Here is a 22565-nt window from a genome sequence, read left to right on the forward strand (position 1 = left end):
TATAAAAATACTAAAAATTTGCCATTTTTCTGACCTTTGTTGATATTGATACATTCAAATTTGTTAGTTGGGTTTTGCAGATCACAATTTCATACGAAGGTCACTCCCTTATTTCATTAAGATGGAAACCAGAAGGAATTCAAATTTTGAAGTTGGAATCAGCATACACCAGATTGATGTATGGTGATTTTTTGTTGTACTATTATGCAATTTTTTGAAATTGTTGTCATTTATGTTTTTTAGGCACTGATCATTTCTAATGTTATTTTAAAGCACGCCGTCTCAACATTTTGTAAGCATGAAATATTTTTTGAAATAACTAAAAGTTTTCCTAATTATAGCATTGTACTTCAAAAGTATAATGCTATAACAGAAAACCGACACCTTCCGTCCCGTGCAACGCGCGGGTTACCATCTAGTTGAAAATAAAGTTGTTCACAAACTCTTTATAATCAATACTTTCTGATATATCGTTCTCAATAGATATCATTACTAATCCATTAATTTATTTTGTGACATTGTGAACTCTAAGTAAGACTTTAAGACTATGGTAGCCACATAGAGTATAAAGTCGTATCACCTATGAATCCGGGTTAGACATTTTGAACTTTAAATATGTTATAAGAAACTTATTATTAGAGTAAACTACACGAATGGTCCCTGTGGTTTATGATAATTTGCGCGTTTGGTCCCTAACTTATTTTTTTAACTCAAAAGGTCCCTACTGTTTGTTTTTGTTATACGTTTGGTCCATGTCTTACCTAAAAAGACTATTTTCCCTTGATTATTTAATTTATTTAAATAAACACACCCCAACCTCACTCACCCTCACCTCACCTTACTTACCCCACCATTTTCCCTATTTAAATAATAGTCTTTTTATGTAAGACAAGGACCAAGCGCGTAACAAAAACAAACAGTAGAGACCAAGCGCGTAACAAAAACAAACAGCACGGACCTTCCGAGATAAAAAAATAAGTTAGGGACCAAGCGCACAAATTACCCAAAACCATAGGGATCATTCGTGTAATTTACACTTATTATTATTATTATTATTATTATTATTATATATATATATATATATATATATATATATATATATATATTAAATCCAAAGGAGTTTAGGAATAGTACCTTTTTAGGCTTTAGGTTTTTGCCACAAAAGTTTACTGAATTTGACACTTTTAGTCCCTAAAGTCAAATTTTTTACATTTTTGCCTTTTAATTAAGTTTTTGTGCCTTAAGGTTTTTGCCACAAATCTTTAATGACTTTGACACTTTTAGTCCTTGCAGTCAAAGGTTTTACATTTTGGTGTTTTTGCCACAAATCTTTAATGAATTTGACACTTTTCGTCATTGTAGTCAAAACTTTTACATTTTGACATAAAAAACACAGAAAACTTCCTTTAAAATTTTGCCACCATATTTTCCAAACTTTTACAACTTTAACATTATTGCCACAACATTTTTGGATTTTCTCCACCAATGTCCCTTCTTTTCGTTGTACACTTTTGACATCTAATTTTATTATATATATTAAAACAAATTTGCCTATGAATAGTATAGTTTTATGGTTTTAGACTTTGACCACAAAAGTTCCTTATTTTAAATTTTGGCATAAAATATTGTTTTAAAGTTTTAGACTCTGGCTACTAAAGTTTTTTATTTTAGACTTTGGCTAAAAAACTTTCTTATTTTAGATTTTGTCCATAAAATTTTCTTATGTTGACAGATTTGGTCTCTACACTTTTGTATGCTCGTACTTCCCACCATGTTACTTTATCGAATGCCACTTTCCACCCCCTTTCTTTGTAAAATGTTAGTTTTACCCCGCTCAAATTTGAATATTGGCATTTCCACCCCCTTTCTTTTTCTTTTCACGCATCTCCCGCACCCCTCATGGGTTGTCTTGGATGCGTCGTTGGCGTGAGTGGTGGTTCAACTAAAGTGAGGAGAGGCCTAAGTGGGGTCCACCTAACTTTAGTTACAAATAAAAATAATTTTATAGAAAATATGAAATTTTGCATGAAATGGTAAATGAAGGATGCTTTAAGAAACCAAATAAATGGTGCTAGAATTAAATCCACAATAAAATTAGGCCAAAATACTACATACACAGTTTTAAAGGGAAAATGACTTGCTAAGGTAATTAACTTTTCGGTATGTTCACATATATGTAGCTATCTTTTTTTTGTACACATCTAGGTAACAAACTTGGTGGAAGTGTTCACATATGACCATTATGATCGGCTGCAGCAGGTCACATCCTAGATGTGAACACTTTCAACAAGTTCGTTACCTAGATGTGTACAAAAAAAATAGTTACCCAAATATACACAAAACAAAAAGTAAGAGTAAATTACACGAATGGTCCCTGTGGTTTGGGGGAATTTGTATTTTTGGTCCTTAACTTATTTTTTAACTCGGATGGTCCCTATTGTTTATTTTTGTTGTGCGTTTGATCCTTATCTTACCTAAAAAGACTATTGTGCCCTTATTAACTTATTTTTTAATTAATTTTCTTATTTATGTATATTTTTTATATATTTAAAAAAATTAATAGACTCCATATATTTGTATCTCCTCACCATCTCATCTTTCATCCTCCTCCCATCCCATATTTGTATCTCCTCACATATTTGTATCTCCTCACCATCCAATCCTTCATCCTCCATCTTTAATGATATCGACATCTTCACCATCACTTCTTTTTTCGGTCCTTCAACTCCGTCGAATCAACACCACAACCCACTAAAGATGAAGAGACAGTGGGTTATGGTGTTGACGACGTAAATTTTAAACCAATTTTTCATTTTTTTTAATTGTCACAAAAACACATGTCACGTTTCTCAAAAACTCCAAATACCAATATTCAACATAGTATTCAAAAACATTTATTCACAATCCAGGATCCACAAAATATAACTCCAACTCCATAGCGTGTGTACAATCATGCCGGTGCCTTCCCGCGATCCTCTGAGGTACCTGAAACACACAACACATAACAAGGTAAGCACGCATGCTTAGTGAGTTCCCCAAAATACCGCGCACAAATAATTAGCCACTCGAGGCTATAGCTCTATAAGACCTTCCGGTCAATGTGTCTCAGTAGGACCTTCCGGTCCCACAACTCTAATGGACCTTCCGGTCCTAGCCATGATGACCTTCCGGTCCTAACTCTGTAGACCTTCCGGTCCTAGCTTTGTAAGCATCAGGATATAGCATATACATATCACATAAACAAAAACATAATACTACATAACTCATGTAAACACATAAGACCCTCTGGTCATGCATAGTCACCACTCTAGGTAAAGTATAGTGAGAAAACTCACCTCGCAGCTAGCAGGAAATAGACACACACTCGAGAATCCCGAACTAACCTCCGCCTAACGCATTAGACAAACATTTCAATCAGTATCCCTCATTTCCGAATTTACACCTAAAGTCCTCTTTTCTCTTTCTACTTTCTTGAATGGGTAAAAGACCATTTTACCCCTCCATGGTCTCAATGTTCCTAATTAACCCACTCATGAAGTCAACAGAAGTCACTATGAGTCAACAGTCAAAGTTGACCTGACTCGCCGAGTGCACCCATGTGACTCGCCGAGTCCACTCGTATCCTCTGAATTCTTCCAAGGGTCTCACACATCTCGTCGAGTTAACCCCTAACTCGACGGGTTATCACTGGGTCACGAATCGCTGGGGTAACCCGATCTGACTCGTCGAGTCATCTCATAGACTCGGCGAGTTGACTCATCTGGATGTCTGAGGTCAGATCTGCAACTCCAACCTCTAGATCTAGCCTCTTAATACCCAAAAGTCACGTAAAGGTTCTGTCTTGATGACCATGCATGGCATAAATGCTCCATAATGCCATCACAAGCTCCAAGGAAGGTCAAATGCATGGGGACCTGCCTCTAACTCAATAAAGTTCGAATCTTTGGACCCTCAAGGTCCTTTCTAGTCCAGATCTGAGGCTCTAACCTCAAACCATGCCCAAATAGCTCAAGAACACAATATGCTTAAGAGAAAACCCTAAAAGCTCCCAAAAATGGGATCTAACAAACAAGAGGTCAAGATGAGAGCTTTATACCTCTGAATAGCAGCTAATGATAGAAGAATGCAAGATCCACAGCCTTCTCTTGATTAGATCCACCAATTCTTCCAATCTTTCCTCCAAAAAGCTCAAGAATGCTCAAGATGGTCTCTTTCTCTATACAACAAAAAGGGCAGGTTAGGGTTTCTTTTTGGGGAAGGTGGCTGCAAAGGGAGGCCATAAGGGCCTTTAAATAGGCCACAAGCCCGAGAAATTAGGGTTTCCCTCAGCAGCGCTAACTCGGCGAGTCGGCTCACGGACTCGTCGAGTCCACTCATTAATCCACGTCACCAGTCGCGACTCTACTCGACGAGTTGAGACACCAACTCGTTGAGTCACTCCACATATCTCAAAATAAATACTTAAAATATTATACCTGGAAATCCGGATGTTACAACATTTGAAGAACCAAAAAAAGAAAAATGGTGAAGACGTCAATGTCACTAAAGATGGAAAAGAAATAGAAGTTGAGGAGTATGAGAGATGGGATGGTGACCGGTGAGACTCAAATTAAATTTCTCAAATGTGGTTTTAGGTTTACGGTGAGGAGATACAGATATGTGGGGTCTATTAATTTTTTTAAATATATAAAAAATAAATACATAAATAAGAAATTTAATTAAAAAATAAATTAATAAGGGCACAATAGTCTTTTTAGGTAAGACAAGAACCAAACGCGCAACAAAAATAAACAATATGGACAATCCGAGTTAAAAAAAAGTAAGGGACCAAAAACACAAATTCCCCCAAACCACAGGGACCATTCGTGTAATTTACTCTTACTTTTCGTTTTGTTCATACTTGGGTAACTATTTTTTTTTGTACACATCAAGGTAACGAACTTGTTGAAAGTGTTCACATCTAGGATGTGACCTGCTACAGCCGGTCATAATAGTCATAAGTGAACACTTCCAACAAGTTTGTTACCTAGATGTGTACAAAAAAATAGTTACCCAGATGTGAACAATACCGAAAAATTAATTACCTTAGTAAGTCATTTTCCCAACCCCAATTTTAAAAGACCAATGGACCGTGTAAACCAAAAACAAGTTAAAATAATATAATACATTAATATATAGTAAACAACTTTTAAAACGTTTTGCTCATTTTAAAGTTTAATCTTATAAATTACTTATTTCATTGTTCATAGAAAATATTATATAAATAGTACATTTTCGATCCAAATTACCTGTTTTGTAAGATATAAACAATTCTGAATATTTATTAGGGAAAATGACCTTAGGTATCATAGTTTTTGTTATGGACACGTTTAGTCTTTATTTATTTATTTATTTATTTATTTATTTATTTATTTTTGTGTAAAAGAAGTCTTTAATGTGACATCTTTTATTTTTCGGAACCAATTTTTTCTTTATGTTTTAATAATTTATAATATCATTATTTGCGAAAAATCTCAGTATATTACAACATTTTGAGTACAATGGATTGTTTCAAAATGTCAAAAGTCTAAGGATTTCATACTCGAACCCTAGAACTAGAAGACAAGAGGAGAGAGGGAGAGGATATTTTCGGCCACAATATTCTTTAGAGAATCTTATAAACGAAAATAATAGGCCTTGGGGTCCTCTTTATAGTTCAGGTAACTTAGGGGCAAAGCAAGATTTAAATGATTAAATAATAGATTCAATCCAAATTTAAATCATTTCCTTATTTACCACCAGGAGGCTTCTGGAAACCTTAGAATCCCTCCTAATTTCGTTCACCCCTATATGGGTTCTATAATCTTCATTCATTGCTCAATTATGAACAATTACAATTCAACCCTTGGATCTTTAATTAATTCCAATTAATCCCGAATTAATTCCAGATTAATTCTGATAAATAATTAATTAATTCTTATTAATTTCACATTAATTTATTAATCATATATATTAATGAATCAATCATTTATTTCCAATTAATATATTAATCATAATATATTAACAAATCATTTCCTCACAATTTCCAATTAGTTTATTAATCATATAATAATCTAGTAAATCGTATTCTCTCTATAAATGTCATTCTAATCAAGTTCTACTTATGAGGGCAACCTAAAAAGGACTTTGCTTCCAATTACAAAAAATACCAATTTAGTTACTAGCTTAGACAGCTTATTCAACAGTCATCCACTTGGATAAGTCTGTAACTACAATGGCAAGTATAGACCTTAAACTAAACAGCAAAGCGTGTTTTCCAAAGCCACTGCCGAACTCTGATTCAAATCAAACGTTGGCCTAAGATAAGTGAGCAGTTATTCTTTCATTCTACAAGATATTGTATGCACGTGAGACACGGAGTAGAATCAATCTCATAGTCCAAGATTTCATTTCTCGGTTTCCTGATTTATGATGATTGAATTCAGACTACTAATTGAAAACAACAATTTAGTCCAGGCTCGGCCAAGCACTTTAGATTTCGGCAACAAATCATCGAGGGGCCCAAAGATCTCGTTTTTCCTGTTAAGGAAAAAGGAACGAATAAATTTGACTATATAGTCATACATTTTACTAATCAAATCATGCATGTAATTACTCTTTATAACACCTAATTATGAGATGCGTTTGGGTAAACCAATGCACAACCGATTCGTAAACCACGAACTATATATCTCCACTTAAGAATAGTAGATATTATCATCTTAGAATTACTCGTGATAAAATCTATGAAGTAATCTCTAAGTGTGGGTTTATCTAATACTTAAAATCTATATTTTCAAAGTACTCATGAAAATTGTAGCAATTCCAATTGCAATGTCTTAACCTCAATCGACAATCTACAATCAACTCATGACAGTCTTAAATCACTACTTACTTCCAAAAGTATGAGCGACTGTGGAATTTTGAATAATATCAAAATTACTCAGGGAAGTAAACATGCAAAGTGAAACACAATAATAAATTAATTAACTATGGTTTCAAACTTACTGAATATAAATAATTCCTATTATTTAATCACCATAGTAATAATGAATTTATTCATTGTATAATGTTTTCAATAATCAACTAACCACTTGAATTAGATAACATCAGTCATACCTATGTTATGAACATACATACTATACCTCTCTATGGTTATTCCTTTGGTAATAGATCCACTGGACACTATTCCAATGGTGCATAATTCACAATTCCAAAATTTTAACCTTTATCTAAGATGTAGTGGGATTTCATCTTTACATGCATTGTCTTTCTGTGATATCGAGATTCTAAAGTCACAGAGACTGAACCTATGATATTATAGAATGTTCCGCTATAACTTGTTATTCAGAACAATTACATGGTAGTGAAGTCTCACATTCAAGATACACTTCTTGAATACTTTTCTTGCATTAAAGGTTCCAACTCACATGTAGATTCTATAAGATTCTCCCGTTATGGAAACATTTCCATACTTCATATGACCAACATTCTCACAAAAAATCATCTCAATCCAGAATGTGTCACTATGGTCCGTCTTAACAATAGCATGCTCCTACTGTCCACAAGCAACCAATTATTCGATAAAACCTTAGAACGTTCTTGACAGTTGTTTGACAACTTCAGTCACATGCAATTTTAACCCTTTTCATGCAATGCTAAAATCATTTTAAAAATAGAATAATCGAATATTATAACATATATAATCGATCCTATATCCGAAGCATATGGGACTCGATCATTATTACAAGGGTCTAATATATGTTCAATTCCTTGCTATAATATTTCTATATATGGAATCTCCTATGTTGAAACATTTCAACATGCTATTCATATATTGTTGGATTAGGGGTCTAAGCTCATAACTATAATTGGTATATACTTGAATTGATAATAGCACAATCCTTTTGGGTTGTCCTCAAAACTAGCAACTAGATAGAATGACTTTTAGAGAGAGAGGTTGAATTTACTATTTGATTAATAAATTGAAATAAATGATTTGTTAATATATTATGAGAATAATATATTAATTAGAAATAGTAATATTTAATTAACATTTAATCAGAAATTAATTGGAATTAATTTTGGGATTAAAAAAATTAATTAAAAGTGTAGGGGCTAAAGTGCAGTTGTTCAATAGTTAAGCAAGAGGTTCCAGAACCTTCCTAGGGAAGGAGGTGGAGGAAATCTATATAGATAATCTAGGGTTTCTAGATTATCCCATGTGGATAAATAAGGAGCTAGTTATTTACCAATTTGAATTAGTTTTGCCATCCAGAAACGGCTAGCGGCGCAGCTTGTTTCCTGTTTGCCGTCCATCGATATGTATTGAACTATATTTGTTTTCAATAGATATCTATAAAAATATATATTTTAGTAAAAAAACCCTAATGGAATAGCCGAAATTCCTAGCACTCCTCTCCTCTCTCCTCTCTCATTCTCTTGCTTGTATTGGGTGTGAACCACTAGAGGCATGACACTTGTAACGCTTGCTCTCAAGGTTTCAAGAAGACTAGGTTTCATTGTTATTGCTATATAACAATTAAGGTATGTTTTCTAATCCTAGATGCTAATTTCGAAAATAGTATAGGATTCCTAGGGTTTCCCAATAGATGTTCAAATGTTGTATGTTCAATTAGAGAAAACATAGATCTTAAATTAGGGTTGCATGCACACATAGGTTTTTGTTTGTTATGCTCAAAACCCATCATATATGTCTTTGGCTAAGTTCTATTAAACCATACAATCTAAACCTTTAGATTTGTATCGAAGTATGAGTGTCCTCTCCCTTATGTCCACTTATAGCGGAGCAGTTCCCAACTTTTGTAGATAGTATTGTCAACATGTAATACCATTATAACAATTATGCCCCCGCTAGCTTTGACACGTACTCGGATATCATTTGGACTTCTAGAAATCAATACCTTTTGACTTTCTCATGGAAGTGCAGATTCCTATGTTGCGATGCTTCGTCAAGCCTCTAATTAGGCTTCTTAAACTTATGCACTTTATCTGGATAGTGTATGTGTTCAAACTCTTTCAAGACGTGATAAACATATCTCTTAAAAGTTTAAACAATTCATTCTAATTCCTCACAATTCAAAATATGAAGAGGGATCCGTAACCATATTATAAATTTGAGAATGCAATTATACATTTTGATCTTTATCAGATCCTTAAAATTTATTGGCGAAAGTGTTTCCTCATAACCATTTTCATGAATTAGAGTGAAACCCTTTTGTCACCTAGATTTGAAGGTGCATACGTTCCCGTCCATGTAAAACTTTCGTTTTCAACCTACAGTTATAAGACAAGGTTTAGGACAAACCAATATCACATTTAGGTCTCCTTCATAGACTGAACTTCGCTAATCTAAATTTATTTCCTTCTAGCAGCTCAAGGGCCTACCAGTGCTTCCATGTTGTTAGTAGCTCACCCGTATTGACCAGTGTACTTTCACTAACCAACACGCTTTTGCTTTTGTAGTTAATGTAGAGCATAAAACTCATAAGCATTGCCAACTCAATTGGAAGTGCACAAAAATATGAATATGTCAATTTGAAAAAAACAATAGGTTATTAACCTCACGTTGCATGCTAGTGATAACTAAAAGGTTTATTCTCGATAGACTCTTGTAACTATCAATACGACTCCCACTGACTTCTTGACATAAGAATTTTCTCTCAAGGAGCATTCATTGACGAACCAAAACAAATATTCAAAAGTTCATGTGAATTCTTAACAAGAAAACACTTCATAGAATAGGTCTCAGTTCATCCTCTATTTCTCGATTAACGAAAATATCACAACTCCAATTCTATATGTGCTAGAGTAGGAAAACATTTGTACTCCACATATTTCAAGATGTTATCAACCTTCTTAGTATGAAATGAGTTTCAAGATACAATTTGTAATTATTGGAGTATGACTCTAAAATTTGATTGGAACAAAGTATGACTCATCTATGATCGAACCATTTCCAACAATGTTCGATTCCTCTTCTTAGTCATACAATTACACTAAGATGTTCTTGGAGGAGCCAATTGTGATACAATTTCACAATTACTAAGATGAATATAAAACATGATACTAAAGCATTCTCCTTTCTTTTCAGATTGGAGAATCTTTTATCTTTCTGCCTGATAGATTCTTCTATTCGTTCTGTTACTCCTCAAATCCTTTCAAAAGTATCAGAATTATGCTTAATCTTATAAACATAATCATATTTACTGAAACATCAATAAATCATGACAAATAACGTTATTATCCCTTGTGGTGGATTTGAATATTCCATATTACATGTACCAGATCCATTTGTCCTCCACTTACCTCCCATAAGCGTTTGAACAATGAATTAAGTCATAATTTTTCAATGAACAAGATTCTCATATATTATACAATTCGACTTGTACAACACCAAGTATCTGTCCAGTTGGTGATGAGATTTCTTTTCACTTGGTTAATTATGATAATACCACAAGCACGTTCTTGATGAATCAATATCCACTATTAATATTGCTATTATTAGAAACATAACCAACACTTTTCATTAATGTCAATGCAAGGAAATATAAGATAAGACAACTGCATAAACCAAAAATTCAATTTTATTGCTAAAAAGAAAATTAGAACTTGTCCTTAAAATGCATAAAATAAAAAACTATATTTTTAGACATCTCTAAAAATTAATATCAATCTATTAATTTATCCTGACTTCCTATAAGTAGCTCCAAATTCTGACCATCGAATCATGGGACAAATGTTCATCTCTCATGATCATATTTAGCTCACTTTGCTCAAGCTTCCTTCTTTCTTTTAGATCCTATAATACCATCAAAATGTGATCGTCACATTATGTATCAAGAGTCTATGAATAGGAACTTAAAATTGGAGTTAGATAATGGATCTACCTGAAGTAAAGCCACATCAATTGACTTTTCCATCTTTGAGATCCTTCAGGTACTTAGGGCAAATTCATTTCTAATGTCCCTTCAATGGACAGTAGATACAAATGGACTAATTGGGATCAACATTTGGAATGATCTGAGAATGAGTCTTTCTCTTTACCATACGATCAAATAATTTGACATTGGCAGACCCATTTCCATTAGGAAGAGAAACCATTTCTTGATCACAAATGTCACCATTGTCAATGTCCATGGAAACTTTGGGATTAGACCCTATAAACGTTTCTACTTCAATTGTGTTCTTAAGCATTTCTGCTCCAGCAACTATCAACATATCAGTCAAATCAATTAGGGTCACATCGAGATTCCTCGTATGAAATTTCTTAACGAACTAACCATATAACCCATGAAGAGAAAGAAGAACCAAATCAATGGCTTGCTCCGTTGGGAATACGATACCCATTCTTTCCAATTTGTTAATGTACGACTTCATTTTTAGAACGTTCGCACACACAAGATTTCTATATTCATGTTTACATGTCAATAAGGCAAAAGTAGTCTCGTATCTTTCAACTTGAGGAAAATGTGATGTTGGGAGAGTCACAGGAGGAGGAGGAGGAGGAAGAGTTGAATAAAGATGATGTTCAGTTCCATATTTCCTAAGGAAGGGAAAACGTTTTTCACCTTGACTTGAATGTGGAAGACCATCTCTAGAAGAATGAGGAAAAACATTTCCAAAAGAACGAGGAATATCATTATTATCTAAAATTTGGGAGAAGAGAGAATTCAAGTTAGTTGATTTTAATCCTTAATTCTTAACCCATAACTTAAATTAAGGCTAGAATCCATATTTTCGATTCGACCTTTGAAGAGGGATGCCATAATCAAATTCGAATCTATTTTAGGTATGTAGAGTCATCTCACCAATTTCAATCACATGAAACTCCTAGATCTTTTAAGATTCATTAAATCGTATCAATGTCATGTTTAATCTACATTATGCTCTTACCAATTGTGAATGGGATATCAAGGATCACAATTAAGATGTGAATAACCATACAAACCCACTTGACAACCTCGAGGTCATTTATCATCTCGAATTGATGTGCCGGTTAACCACACACGCTCCATCAATAATGATAATTTTCTATTTTTCCATCACCTCAACTTTATAGTCCCGGATTAGTGTGTCGGTTAACCACACACGCTCCACTAACGACATATAAAGAGTGATGTGTGTTTTCATGAATTAGCATACAATTTCACATTTTTCCTAAAGTAACTAGAGTGAGACTTATAAAAGGTTTATTTACTTTATAGTATCATACTTTTAGATGTTATGTCCTATCAAACCCGTTCGGCTAACAACCATCCACCATACAAAGGGGCGGTGTGTATGAGTGGACACCCAATAACGGTCATTTTATAGGTCGTTTCCTTATACCCCCTTAGAGTATGGCTTCATGAATGAGGCCTACTATTGATTTGACTGACTTGTCTTATACATATAATATATTAAACTTTTAATCATATATAGTATAAGGTGTATTTTAAATCTTTTCAAAATGCGAGGTTCAAATATTAATTATCTAGATTATCATATAATTAGTTAATCAATTTAAACATCTAATGAATTTACAATTATCTTTTAATTACATTACAATTAGATTAAATATTAGATTCATAAGGATAATTCAATTCAATATAACTAATTAAAAATTATCAAATAAGGACATATCCTAATATCACACAAGGCATTCAAAATTTAGAATCAAACAGAATTAATACATGATAATTACCAAAAATAATACCATAAATCAAATTAGGCAGATAATTACCGAAAGACAAGAAAATTGTTTGCTATGTCATGCCAGGAGCACTGTCATGTCGTGTAAAAAGGTTTTTGCGAAAAACAGGTTTTTCCAATTCATCTCATGTGCAATCAATGTGTGACAAACCTAAGCATTGATACCACTGATGGGTTTTATAGGAAACAAAATTGTACAATGCGGAAAACAATTAACAATTAATAGGGTACATGCATCCTATAAAAGATCTATGTTATACACCTTGATAGCAACATACAATGAACAACTCAACTTAGCATAACCCTAGTGTAATTCGAAATTACCAAGTACATAGGTACATACCTTTTGATTTGTTGTAGTAAGCAAATCACTTGAATTTCCTTATAGTGTAGGTCTTGGAAAGCTTAGCACCAAAATGATGATGTCTCTAATGGCTCACACCCAAACCTAGAACTAGAAGACAAGAGGAGAGAGTGAGAGGATATTTTCGGCCAGAGTATTCTCCAAGAATAAGATGTCTTTGGTTTCAGTTTCATCTGTCTTCATAGCAGACAATGAGATTATTTATGATTGCTTTCTCCCAACTCGAATTTGCATTTCCAAGAAAAAATAACACTATGAAAAAAAAGTTTAGTGTCTTCCCTAACTCCTTGTTATGTCGATTTTGACCATTTTTCAGTAAATGTGTTTTTTGTTTATTTTAGACTGACCCCAAATTTTGAAGATGAGCTTGCAGCTGCTAAAGAGAAGATTTCCTGTCTCAACCACCTTGCATCGCAAAATACTAGTAAAACCCTAAATCGTTTGGGGTTTTGTCGCGAGGATCAAGGAGATGCGTCACAGACTTCCATTAATTTATTAATCACTAATAAATTAACAAATTGGATCTCCGATAAGTTCTCATGTCAATAATTGCTTAAATTTCTCATTGTGTGTAATCCAAAAGGACTCTAATATTAATAGTGAAATTACCAACTGGTATGAACGTGAATATTATTTCCAACAACTGAAATCATTATGAATAATGTATTTTCTTCACCTGATGTAATATAGTTGGTATTAATATTAAATACATTTGATATTATACTATAATAGTTACTAATATCAAAAGTATCATTACGACCCATGTATGAAAACGTCTCATTAATGATTGTCCTATATCAGATACCATGTGAGCAAAACTGAAGAAACTTATCATAAGGACCAAATGTATACAAAAAAACATTGATTTATTTTGCAAAAAAAAAATATTAAGAACAAATGTGAAAAAACTGAAAACTTAACCTGAAGTAATTGATCATAAAACTGTATATATAAAAACAATAAAGACTAAACGTACATAACGAAAACTATATTACCTTGTTGAGTTATTTTCTCGATTTATTATAAATAATGCAAAAAAAATATTAAGAACAAAATATGTAAAAACTGAAAACTTAACATGAAGTAATTGATTATATATAAAAATAATAAAGACTAAGTATATAACCAAAACTATATTATCAGTTATTTTCTAAACTTAACATGAAGTAATTGATTATATATAAAAATAATAAAGACTAGGTATATAACCAAAACTATATTATCAGTTATTTTCTCGATTTATCTCCCCCAATAAATAAACATCTTTTTGACATTTGGCAAATTCTTATGCGTTTATACAAATGACATTTTCTTGGTTTTTTAATTTTCTAATATTCCACATGTAAATGTCTTAGAATGCCACATGGAATGCATATAAATTGTTCAATAAGACACGTATATGTAATGGTTATGTTTATGTTTCCTCAATTAAGTCCTTATACAGAGCAACAAAGATACGTTTGCCAACTGATTAGCCTTCAATCACGGTGGATTGAAGGATTCGATTTCAAAATCATATCGCTTTCTTTTTAACCAAATCTTCTCTGTGTATGGACTCACAATGTACTTATATGGAATGTTAACTGGATTTCTACTTAGAATCGCATCAATCATGCGTGATCCTTCGTCTTTTACTTATAGCAGGTAATAATTTCCAAAAATTTCTTTCAATTACATCTATATACATAATACATTTATGAGTCATTTCTTTTCAATTTCGTTTATACATGCACGAGTCGTCTTCTTCACGCATGATTCAACTGTCTTGAAGAATCTGCATATCATCCCAACAACTACATAAGGTTAGTATTATGCCTATTTATATATGCACGATGCATTTCCTTTTATTTTCAATTATCTTCTTTTTTTTAACACATTGTAACAAAGCCATTTGTAATCAGTCTGCCAACTGTTCGATGTAATGCCAATTTCAATTTCTTTGTTTGAAATATAAAAATATGATTGTAAATAATAGTAAATAGTATTTTGTTACAAGAATTATGAAGATACCTTAGTAACAGCTTCACCAAGTTTTTTACTTGGTGATTTAGCACCACTTTTATCAACAGAAGCAGCTGCATAAGAACCCTTATGTGCTGAAGTACCATTTTTGCCCTCAACATCTACCTTCTTACCGTTTTTTCTTACAGGGGTAGTGGAGTCACTTTCTTTCTATTATGTATATGCGTTTTGTCATTATTAAATGTATTTCCACATATGATTATATTTGAATATGTATACCAGAATGATTGTAAATATAACTATACAGACACTAAAAATGGGGAAAATGGTCAAAATGGTCATTTTTTTATAGTTCATTTTGTTACAAGAATTATGAAGATACCTTATTAACAGCTTCACCATGTTTTTTACTTGATGATTTAGCACCATGTTTATCACTAGATACAGCTGCAGAAGAACCCTTATGTGCTGAAGTACCATTTTTGCCCTCAACATCTACCTTCTTACCGCTTTTTCTTACATGGGTAGTGGAGTCACTTTCTTTCTGTTTTTTATTCAAGTCTTCACCATTTGCTTCTTTAGTATTCTTCCGTTTCTTTGGCCCTTCAGAATCAGAAAAATGGTCATTTTTTTAGTTCATTTTGTAGTCCAGTCTCTGAACATGTCTCTTTGCATTTATAGGGGCAGAATCGTCATTTTCCATATTTGTAAATAATATTAAATAGTATTTTGTTACAAGAATTATGAAGATACCTTAGTGACAGTGTCACCATGTTTTTTACTTGATGATTTAGCACCATGTTTATCACCAGAAGCAGCTGCAGAAGAACCCTTATGTGCTAAAGTACCATTTTTGCCCTCAACATCTACCTTATTACCGCTTTTTCTTACAGGGGTAGTGGAGTCACTTTCTTTCTGTTTTTTATTCAAGTCTTCACCATTTGCTTCTTTAGTATTCTTCCGTTTCTTTGGCCCTTCAGAATCAGAAAAATGGTCATTTTTTTATAGTTCATTTTGTAGTGCGATCTCTGAACATGTCTCCTTGCAGTTATAGGGGCAGAATCGTCATTTTCCATATTTGTTTTCAATATTTCTTCATCTTTTTCAGATACTACAGACTCTTTAACAACTTCAGCTGATGTCACTTCATTCTTACACAATCAATTATCTAAACATGAAAATAAATAATAAATTGTATCCTGATTACTTTGCTTATTATTCTCAAATCTGATTTGTTTATCATTCTCAATTTTGTCCATTATATAATCAATGTTTTATTTTTGTCTTACAGCTCATGGATCCAACAGAAATTACAATGATTAATGATCTGGGTCTCTCAAATGACAACTACACAATTAAGGTCCGAATTATCCGACTTTGGAAACAAACAACTTGGTCGAAACCACATGAGACACGACATCGGAATGATTTTAATGGATGAAGAGGTATTTAAACTTAATTGCTTTAAACATATTTAATGATTTCAACTTATCATATTATTAGTTATACACTATTATGTTAATCATATAGTTGTTTATGTCTTATTTATTTAATCGTTTTTTTTAAGGGCAATAAAATTGAATGCACTGTGGAGAAACAATATGTTATACTGGGAAAAGCACTTAAAGAATATGCTGATGTTTACATTCATAAGCCAACACTTGGTTTATATGTTGATGATGCCATGAAGTTTGTTGACATTCAAAACAAATTGTTTTTTCAATATACCACTAGAGTAAACAAGTGCATTGGTTTTAATGGGCCCTTGAATTCTTTCGCTTTTGCAAACTTCCAAGATCTTATCGATAAGGCGATCCCTTCAACTGTTTCTTTTGGTAAAGTTCACAACGTTTATTTCACATTTTACCTCTTATAATATTTGTATATTATTTGTCCATCCTAACACTAATTATATACTAACATCTTACATAATGTATATTATAGATGTGATCGGTAATGTTTTTCAATGCTATCCACTGGAACCTGCAACCCAAAAACTTGATAAAAGGATTACATTGAAATTGGAAGATTTAGAGTATGTTTCTTTTAAAACTTGTGTGTTATTAGTTTAAAAATTGTTGTTTTAATTCATATACATTTAGGGGACGACAAGTGTTGGCTACTTTGTGGGGAGATTACGCTGAACAAATTGATTCCTATGTATCCAAACATCGGGTGAATTTTGTAATGATTATTCAATGTGCTAGGTGGAAGGATTACCGAGGTCCTTTTATTAATACAATGTTCTATCTTTACCATTTTCAATGTTTATATAAGAAATGATTTAATCCAATATTTTTTCATTTTCTTTTCAGGGCGTGTATATGTGAATAACACATATTTAGCAACAAAGCTATTCATTGATGAGCAAGTTGAAGAAATTATTGATTTCAAAAAAAAGTTTGATTACGTTTCAATCAAGTCCTTTATATATTACTATTAAACTAAATATATTTTTTATTGATATTATACTTAAACTTTATTTGTAAACAGGTTTAATGAAAAAAAAAGTGGATCGGCTTCTTCATGTTCTCGTGCTACAACGTCTTCTATCATGTATACTGTACATGATGACTTTCTGAAAAATACTAAATTCTACCAGATTTCCATGATCCATGAATTAGATGAGGTATATTTACATTATTAAATCTTAAATTAGTGATGCTTAATTTTCCTGATTCAACATCATTGGTTATTACTAATAATAGGGGAGTTATGCCATCATTCTTGGAACAATTAAGATGTTTGAAGATAATCAACAATGGTACTACCCGGCTTGCAAGAACTGTAAGAGAAAGGTTCATAAAATGCCCATTGAACAGGCCAATGTTTTGGACCATGTAGCTGAGAATGAATCTTGGGTATGTACACAGGAGAAGTGCAAAAAACAAGTCATAGTTGTTGAACCAAGGTATAATAAGAAATTTAATATTCTTTCATTATTGTATTTATCTAATTTGTATGGTTTTTATTTGTTTTTTAAATACCTTAGTTTTATGCTCAAAATTCGAGTACAAGGCTTGGTAGGAGTAGTGACACTTACTCTGTTTGATCGGGATGTTAGAAGTATTCTAAACATTTCAGCATCAGATTTGATAGAAAAATATGAAAAGGTATATATTATAAAATCCATTATATAAAATTCCTAATTTATTCTAATCATTTCTACATTTTAAGTCTAATTTTGTTTCATTTACTTTTTTTTAGATGAGTGAGACTGTTGTTTTTCCTGTTGAGATCAATGAACTTATTGGTAGAAAAATGGCTTTCAAAATTATAGTTAGAGGCTTTACCAGAAAATACATCCGTAGTTACAACATATCAAAGATAAGTGATGATGTTGACATAATTTATGCGCTCAAGAAGGTTGAAAAAGCAAACCACATTGAACAGGTTTAACTACAAATAAGTCTTAATCCGTCTACAAATTATGTTTTATATACTTGATATTTACCAATCTAAATTACACTTTACAAACTGTTATATATAGGACACTGAAACTGAGTCTGTTAATGTCGTGGTCTCAGATTTCAACTCTCAGGATACAGTTGGTTTTAAGGTATAATTTCCTACTTTTTTTTCTTTTCACTCCTTTTACATTACTCCTATGTCAATCAGTAACATATGTCAATTCTTGCATTTAAGGGTTCTGCTTCCTTCGTTGCTGATAATACTCCTATCTCTACTTTTCCAAATACCATTTCAATGAGTCCATCAACCAACCATGACACCACTAGCCTGCTTTCACCAACTACCAATGTGAAACGTAAACTTGTAGATGTTTACGATCTTGAAGATACTGTTTGTGAGACATCAACAAAACCTTCTAAAAAATCCATTGGAATCAAGGAAACTGTCGTGTCCACCCAACTATTGATTCCTAAAGTCGAGAAGTGAGATCTTATGAACGTTTCAAACAATTTTCAGTTTTTCGTTTTTTATATATCATTCCAGTCGAACATCAATTTTTAGGTTTTATGGTTTGTCAAGAATACTTTCGTTGTTGGTTTCACAAATTCTGTTTTCTTTCGTTTTATGTTAAGAATGGATTTTGAGTTCTTTATTAAATGTTGTCATTTATTTAGTTTTAAATTGTTATTTATTACATCTTATTATTTTTTAAAACTTTGAATTAAATTGATTCATCAATGTACATATATTTTTTTTATAATAGAAACATGCAACATTTTAATTATAACAAGTTACTTAAATTAGTAAACGTACAATAGTATTACATAAACTTAATGAAAACTAAAAGTTTGATAAACAGTTAAACACGTATGTAACCAATGTCATGTCATCACATAACCTGGTCCCAATTATAAAATTATATGTTGTGGCAATCCACCAAAAGTGAAATGTGAGTAATATTTGACCCTATTTTGTTTTGGGTCTCCCTTATTATAAGCATGTTAAAATAATAGGGTAGACGTTTCACACAACACTAATTTAGGATAAAGGAAAGCAATAAGCGACATACATCAACTTATACTAAGCAGTCCCACGCTTAGTTTCAAGTAAACAGCTTTCATACGGATGTTGTGGTTTAACATGGTGGCATGAGGAAGCTTTGACTTTTTCCAGTAGTCTTCTGGTGAATATTCCACATGTAAATGTCTTAGAATGCCACATGGAATGCATATAAATTGTTCAATAAGACACGTATATGTAATGGTTATGTTTATGTTTCCTCAATTAAGTCCTTATACAGAGCAACAAAGATACGTTTGCCAACTGATTAGCCTTCAATCACGGTGGATTGAAGGATTCGATTTCAAAATCATATCGCTTTCTTTTTAACCAAATCTTCTCTGTGTATGGACTCACAATGTACTTATATGGAATGTTAACTGGATTTCTACTTAGAATCGCATCAATCATGTGTGATCCTTCGTCTTTTACTTATAGCAGGTAATAATTTCCAAAAATTTCTTTCAATTACATCTATATACATAATACATTTATGAGTCGTTTCCTTTCAATTTCGTTTATACATGCACGGGTCGTCTTCTTCACGCTGGAATCAACTGTCTTGAAGAATCCGCATTACCATCCCAACAACTACATAAGGTTAGTATTATGCCTATTTATATATGCACGATGCATTTCCTTTTATTTTCAATTATCTTCTTTTTTTAACACATTGTAACAAGGCCATTTGTAATCAGTCCGCCAACTGTTCGATGTAATGCCAATTTCAATTTCTTTGTTTGAAATATAAAAATATGATTGTAAATAATATTAAATAGTATTTTGTTACAAGAATTATGAAGATACCTTAGTAACAGCTTCACCAAGTTTTTTACTTGGTGATTTAGCACCACTTTTATCAACAGAAGCAGCTGCAGAAGAACCCTTATGTGCTGAAGTACCATTTTTGCCCTCAACATCTACCTTCTTACCGTTTTTTCTTACAGGGGTAGTGGAGTCACTTTCTTTATGTTTTTTTATTCAAGTCTTCACCCTTTGCCTCTTTAGTATTTAAATAGGGTGTACCAATGACTGTAAATATAACCATATGTTAACATATCTGTGCTTTCCCTTTTATTATTAAATGTATTCTCCATGTAAATCCCTCTGTTATGTATATGCGTTTTGTCATTATTAAATGTATTTCCACATATGATTATATTTGAATATGTATACCAGAATGATTGTAAATATAACTATACAGACACTAAAAAGGAGGAAAATGGTCAAAATGGTCATTTTTTTATAGTTCATTTTGTTACAAGAATTATGAAGATACCTTATTAACAGCTTCACCATGTTTTTTACTTGATGATTTAGCACCATGTTTATCACCAGAAACAGCTGCAGCAGAACCCTTATGTGCTGAAGTACCATTTTTGCCCTCAACATCTACCTTCTTACCGCTTACCGCTTTTTCTTACAGGGGTAGTGGAGTCACTTTCTTTCTGGTTTTTATTCAAGTCTTCACCATTTGCTTCTTTAGTATTCTTCCGTTTCTTTGGCCCTTCAGAATCAGAAAAATGGTCATTTTTTTAGTTCATTTTGTAGTCCAGTCTCTGAACATGTCTCTTTGCATTTTTAGGGGCAGAATCGTCATTTTCCATATTTGTAAATAATATTAAATAGTATTTTGTTACAAGAATTATGAAGATACCTTAGTGACAGCGTCACCATGTTTTTTACTTGATGATTTAGCACCATGTTTATTACCAGAAGCAGCTGCAGAAGAACCCTTATGTGTTGAAGTACCATTTTTGCCCTCAACATCTACCTTATTACCGCTTTTTCTTACAGGGGTAGTGGAGTCACTTTCTTTCTGTTTTTTATTCAAGTCTTCACCATTTGCCTCTTTAGTATTCTTCCGTTTCTTTGGCCCTTTAGAATCAGAAAAATGGTCATTTTTTTGTAGTTCATTTTGTAGTGCGATCTCTGAACATGTCTCCTTGCAGTTATAGGGGCAGAATCGTCATTTTCCATATTTGTTTTCAAGATTTCTTCATCTTTACGTAAACCCTTTTTTTATATTTAAGATAAGTAATGTTTAATATTCAAATTTGTTTGATAAAATAAAACTGTGAAATTTTTTTTGAATTCGTTGTTAAGCAAAAAAAAATCAAAAGTAAAAGAAGTAAATAAACTTTCTATAAGAATCACTATAGTTTATTTTTTTTTATTTCATTTTTTTCCTTGTTTAACTACCGAAATCTATTTTTTTTTTTTGCAATTAACTACATAAGGTTTGTCTTCATGTACAGTCATTTTTTATATAATCCATTAATGTATATTAAATTTAAATATATAAATATAAATTCTTTATAATAAGTCCACGTCCATTTATTTTTATTAAATATAAGCTTCAAAAGATGTTAAATTAACAATTTTTTTATTAACAATTTTTTTACACGTACGTATTTTTATAATGTGTCAATTTTACTAATTCATAATATATACTATGAATTTATATAACATTGGTTTATTATAGTTTTATTACAGGATCTATTGTTTTTTATTATATAAACATCGTATGGATTCAAATCATTCTAAAAACCGGCGCAAACAAAGAAAGTTAAATTTAGATAAAAAAAATCCGATGTCGTGACAACCACTTCAATTGGTAATTATTTTTCAACGTGTCCATTTTGTTTTATTATCATTACTCTTTTATTTAATTTAATTTATAAAAATATTGATTAAGTCTTATTCAAATTTGTATTACACATAATCAATAAATTATATTATTAATCCGGTAGAGTATTATATATTAAATGTTGTTTTTCCTTATAAAAATAACTACTTTACCGTATATAACATATCATTATCAAAATCTAACCACTTCATTTTATTTTATATATCTTGCAGGTAACAATAAAAATATAAATTCAAATATTTCAGATGGATATCAACATACAAGTTTTCAATCTACTTTGACATATCCTTTTAATATTACAAGTTCATTATCCAATGATGCTAAAGATAAAAAAAAACTTAGAAAGTTATATTTGGATAACAAAAAATGTAAAGATAAAACCACCAC

General features: G+C 31.9%; 1 protein-coding gene across 1 annotated transcript; it reads left to right on the plus strand.

The window, feature by feature from the left end:
* Positions 1 to 16398: 16398 nt before the first annotated feature.
* Positions 16399 to 18955, plus strand: LOC145126515 (replication protein A 70 kDa DNA-binding subunit A-like). The gene is made up of 11 exons (XM_079061873.1): positions 16399 to 16503; positions 16626 to 16893; positions 17003 to 17093; positions 17161 to 17282; positions 17374 to 17458; positions 17552 to 17687; positions 17767 to 17969; positions 18051 to 18171; positions 18266 to 18451; positions 18549 to 18617; positions 18704 to 18955. Exons 1-11 carry the CDS (start codon positions 16399 to 16401, stop codon positions 18953 to 18955), a joined length of 1638 nt encoding a protein of 545 aa, XP_078917999.1.
* The last annotated feature ends 3610 nt before the right edge of the window (positions 18956 to 22565 follow it).

The sequence above is a fragment of the Lactuca virosa genome, chromosome 7 (genome assembly GCF_052849685.1).
Source record: "Lactuca virosa cultivar CGN04683 chromosome 7, Lactuca_virosa_CGN04683_v6, whole genome shotgun sequence".
In the NCBI taxonomy this organism is placed as follows: Eukaryota; Viridiplantae; Streptophyta; class Magnoliopsida; order Asterales; family Asteraceae; genus Lactuca; species Lactuca virosa.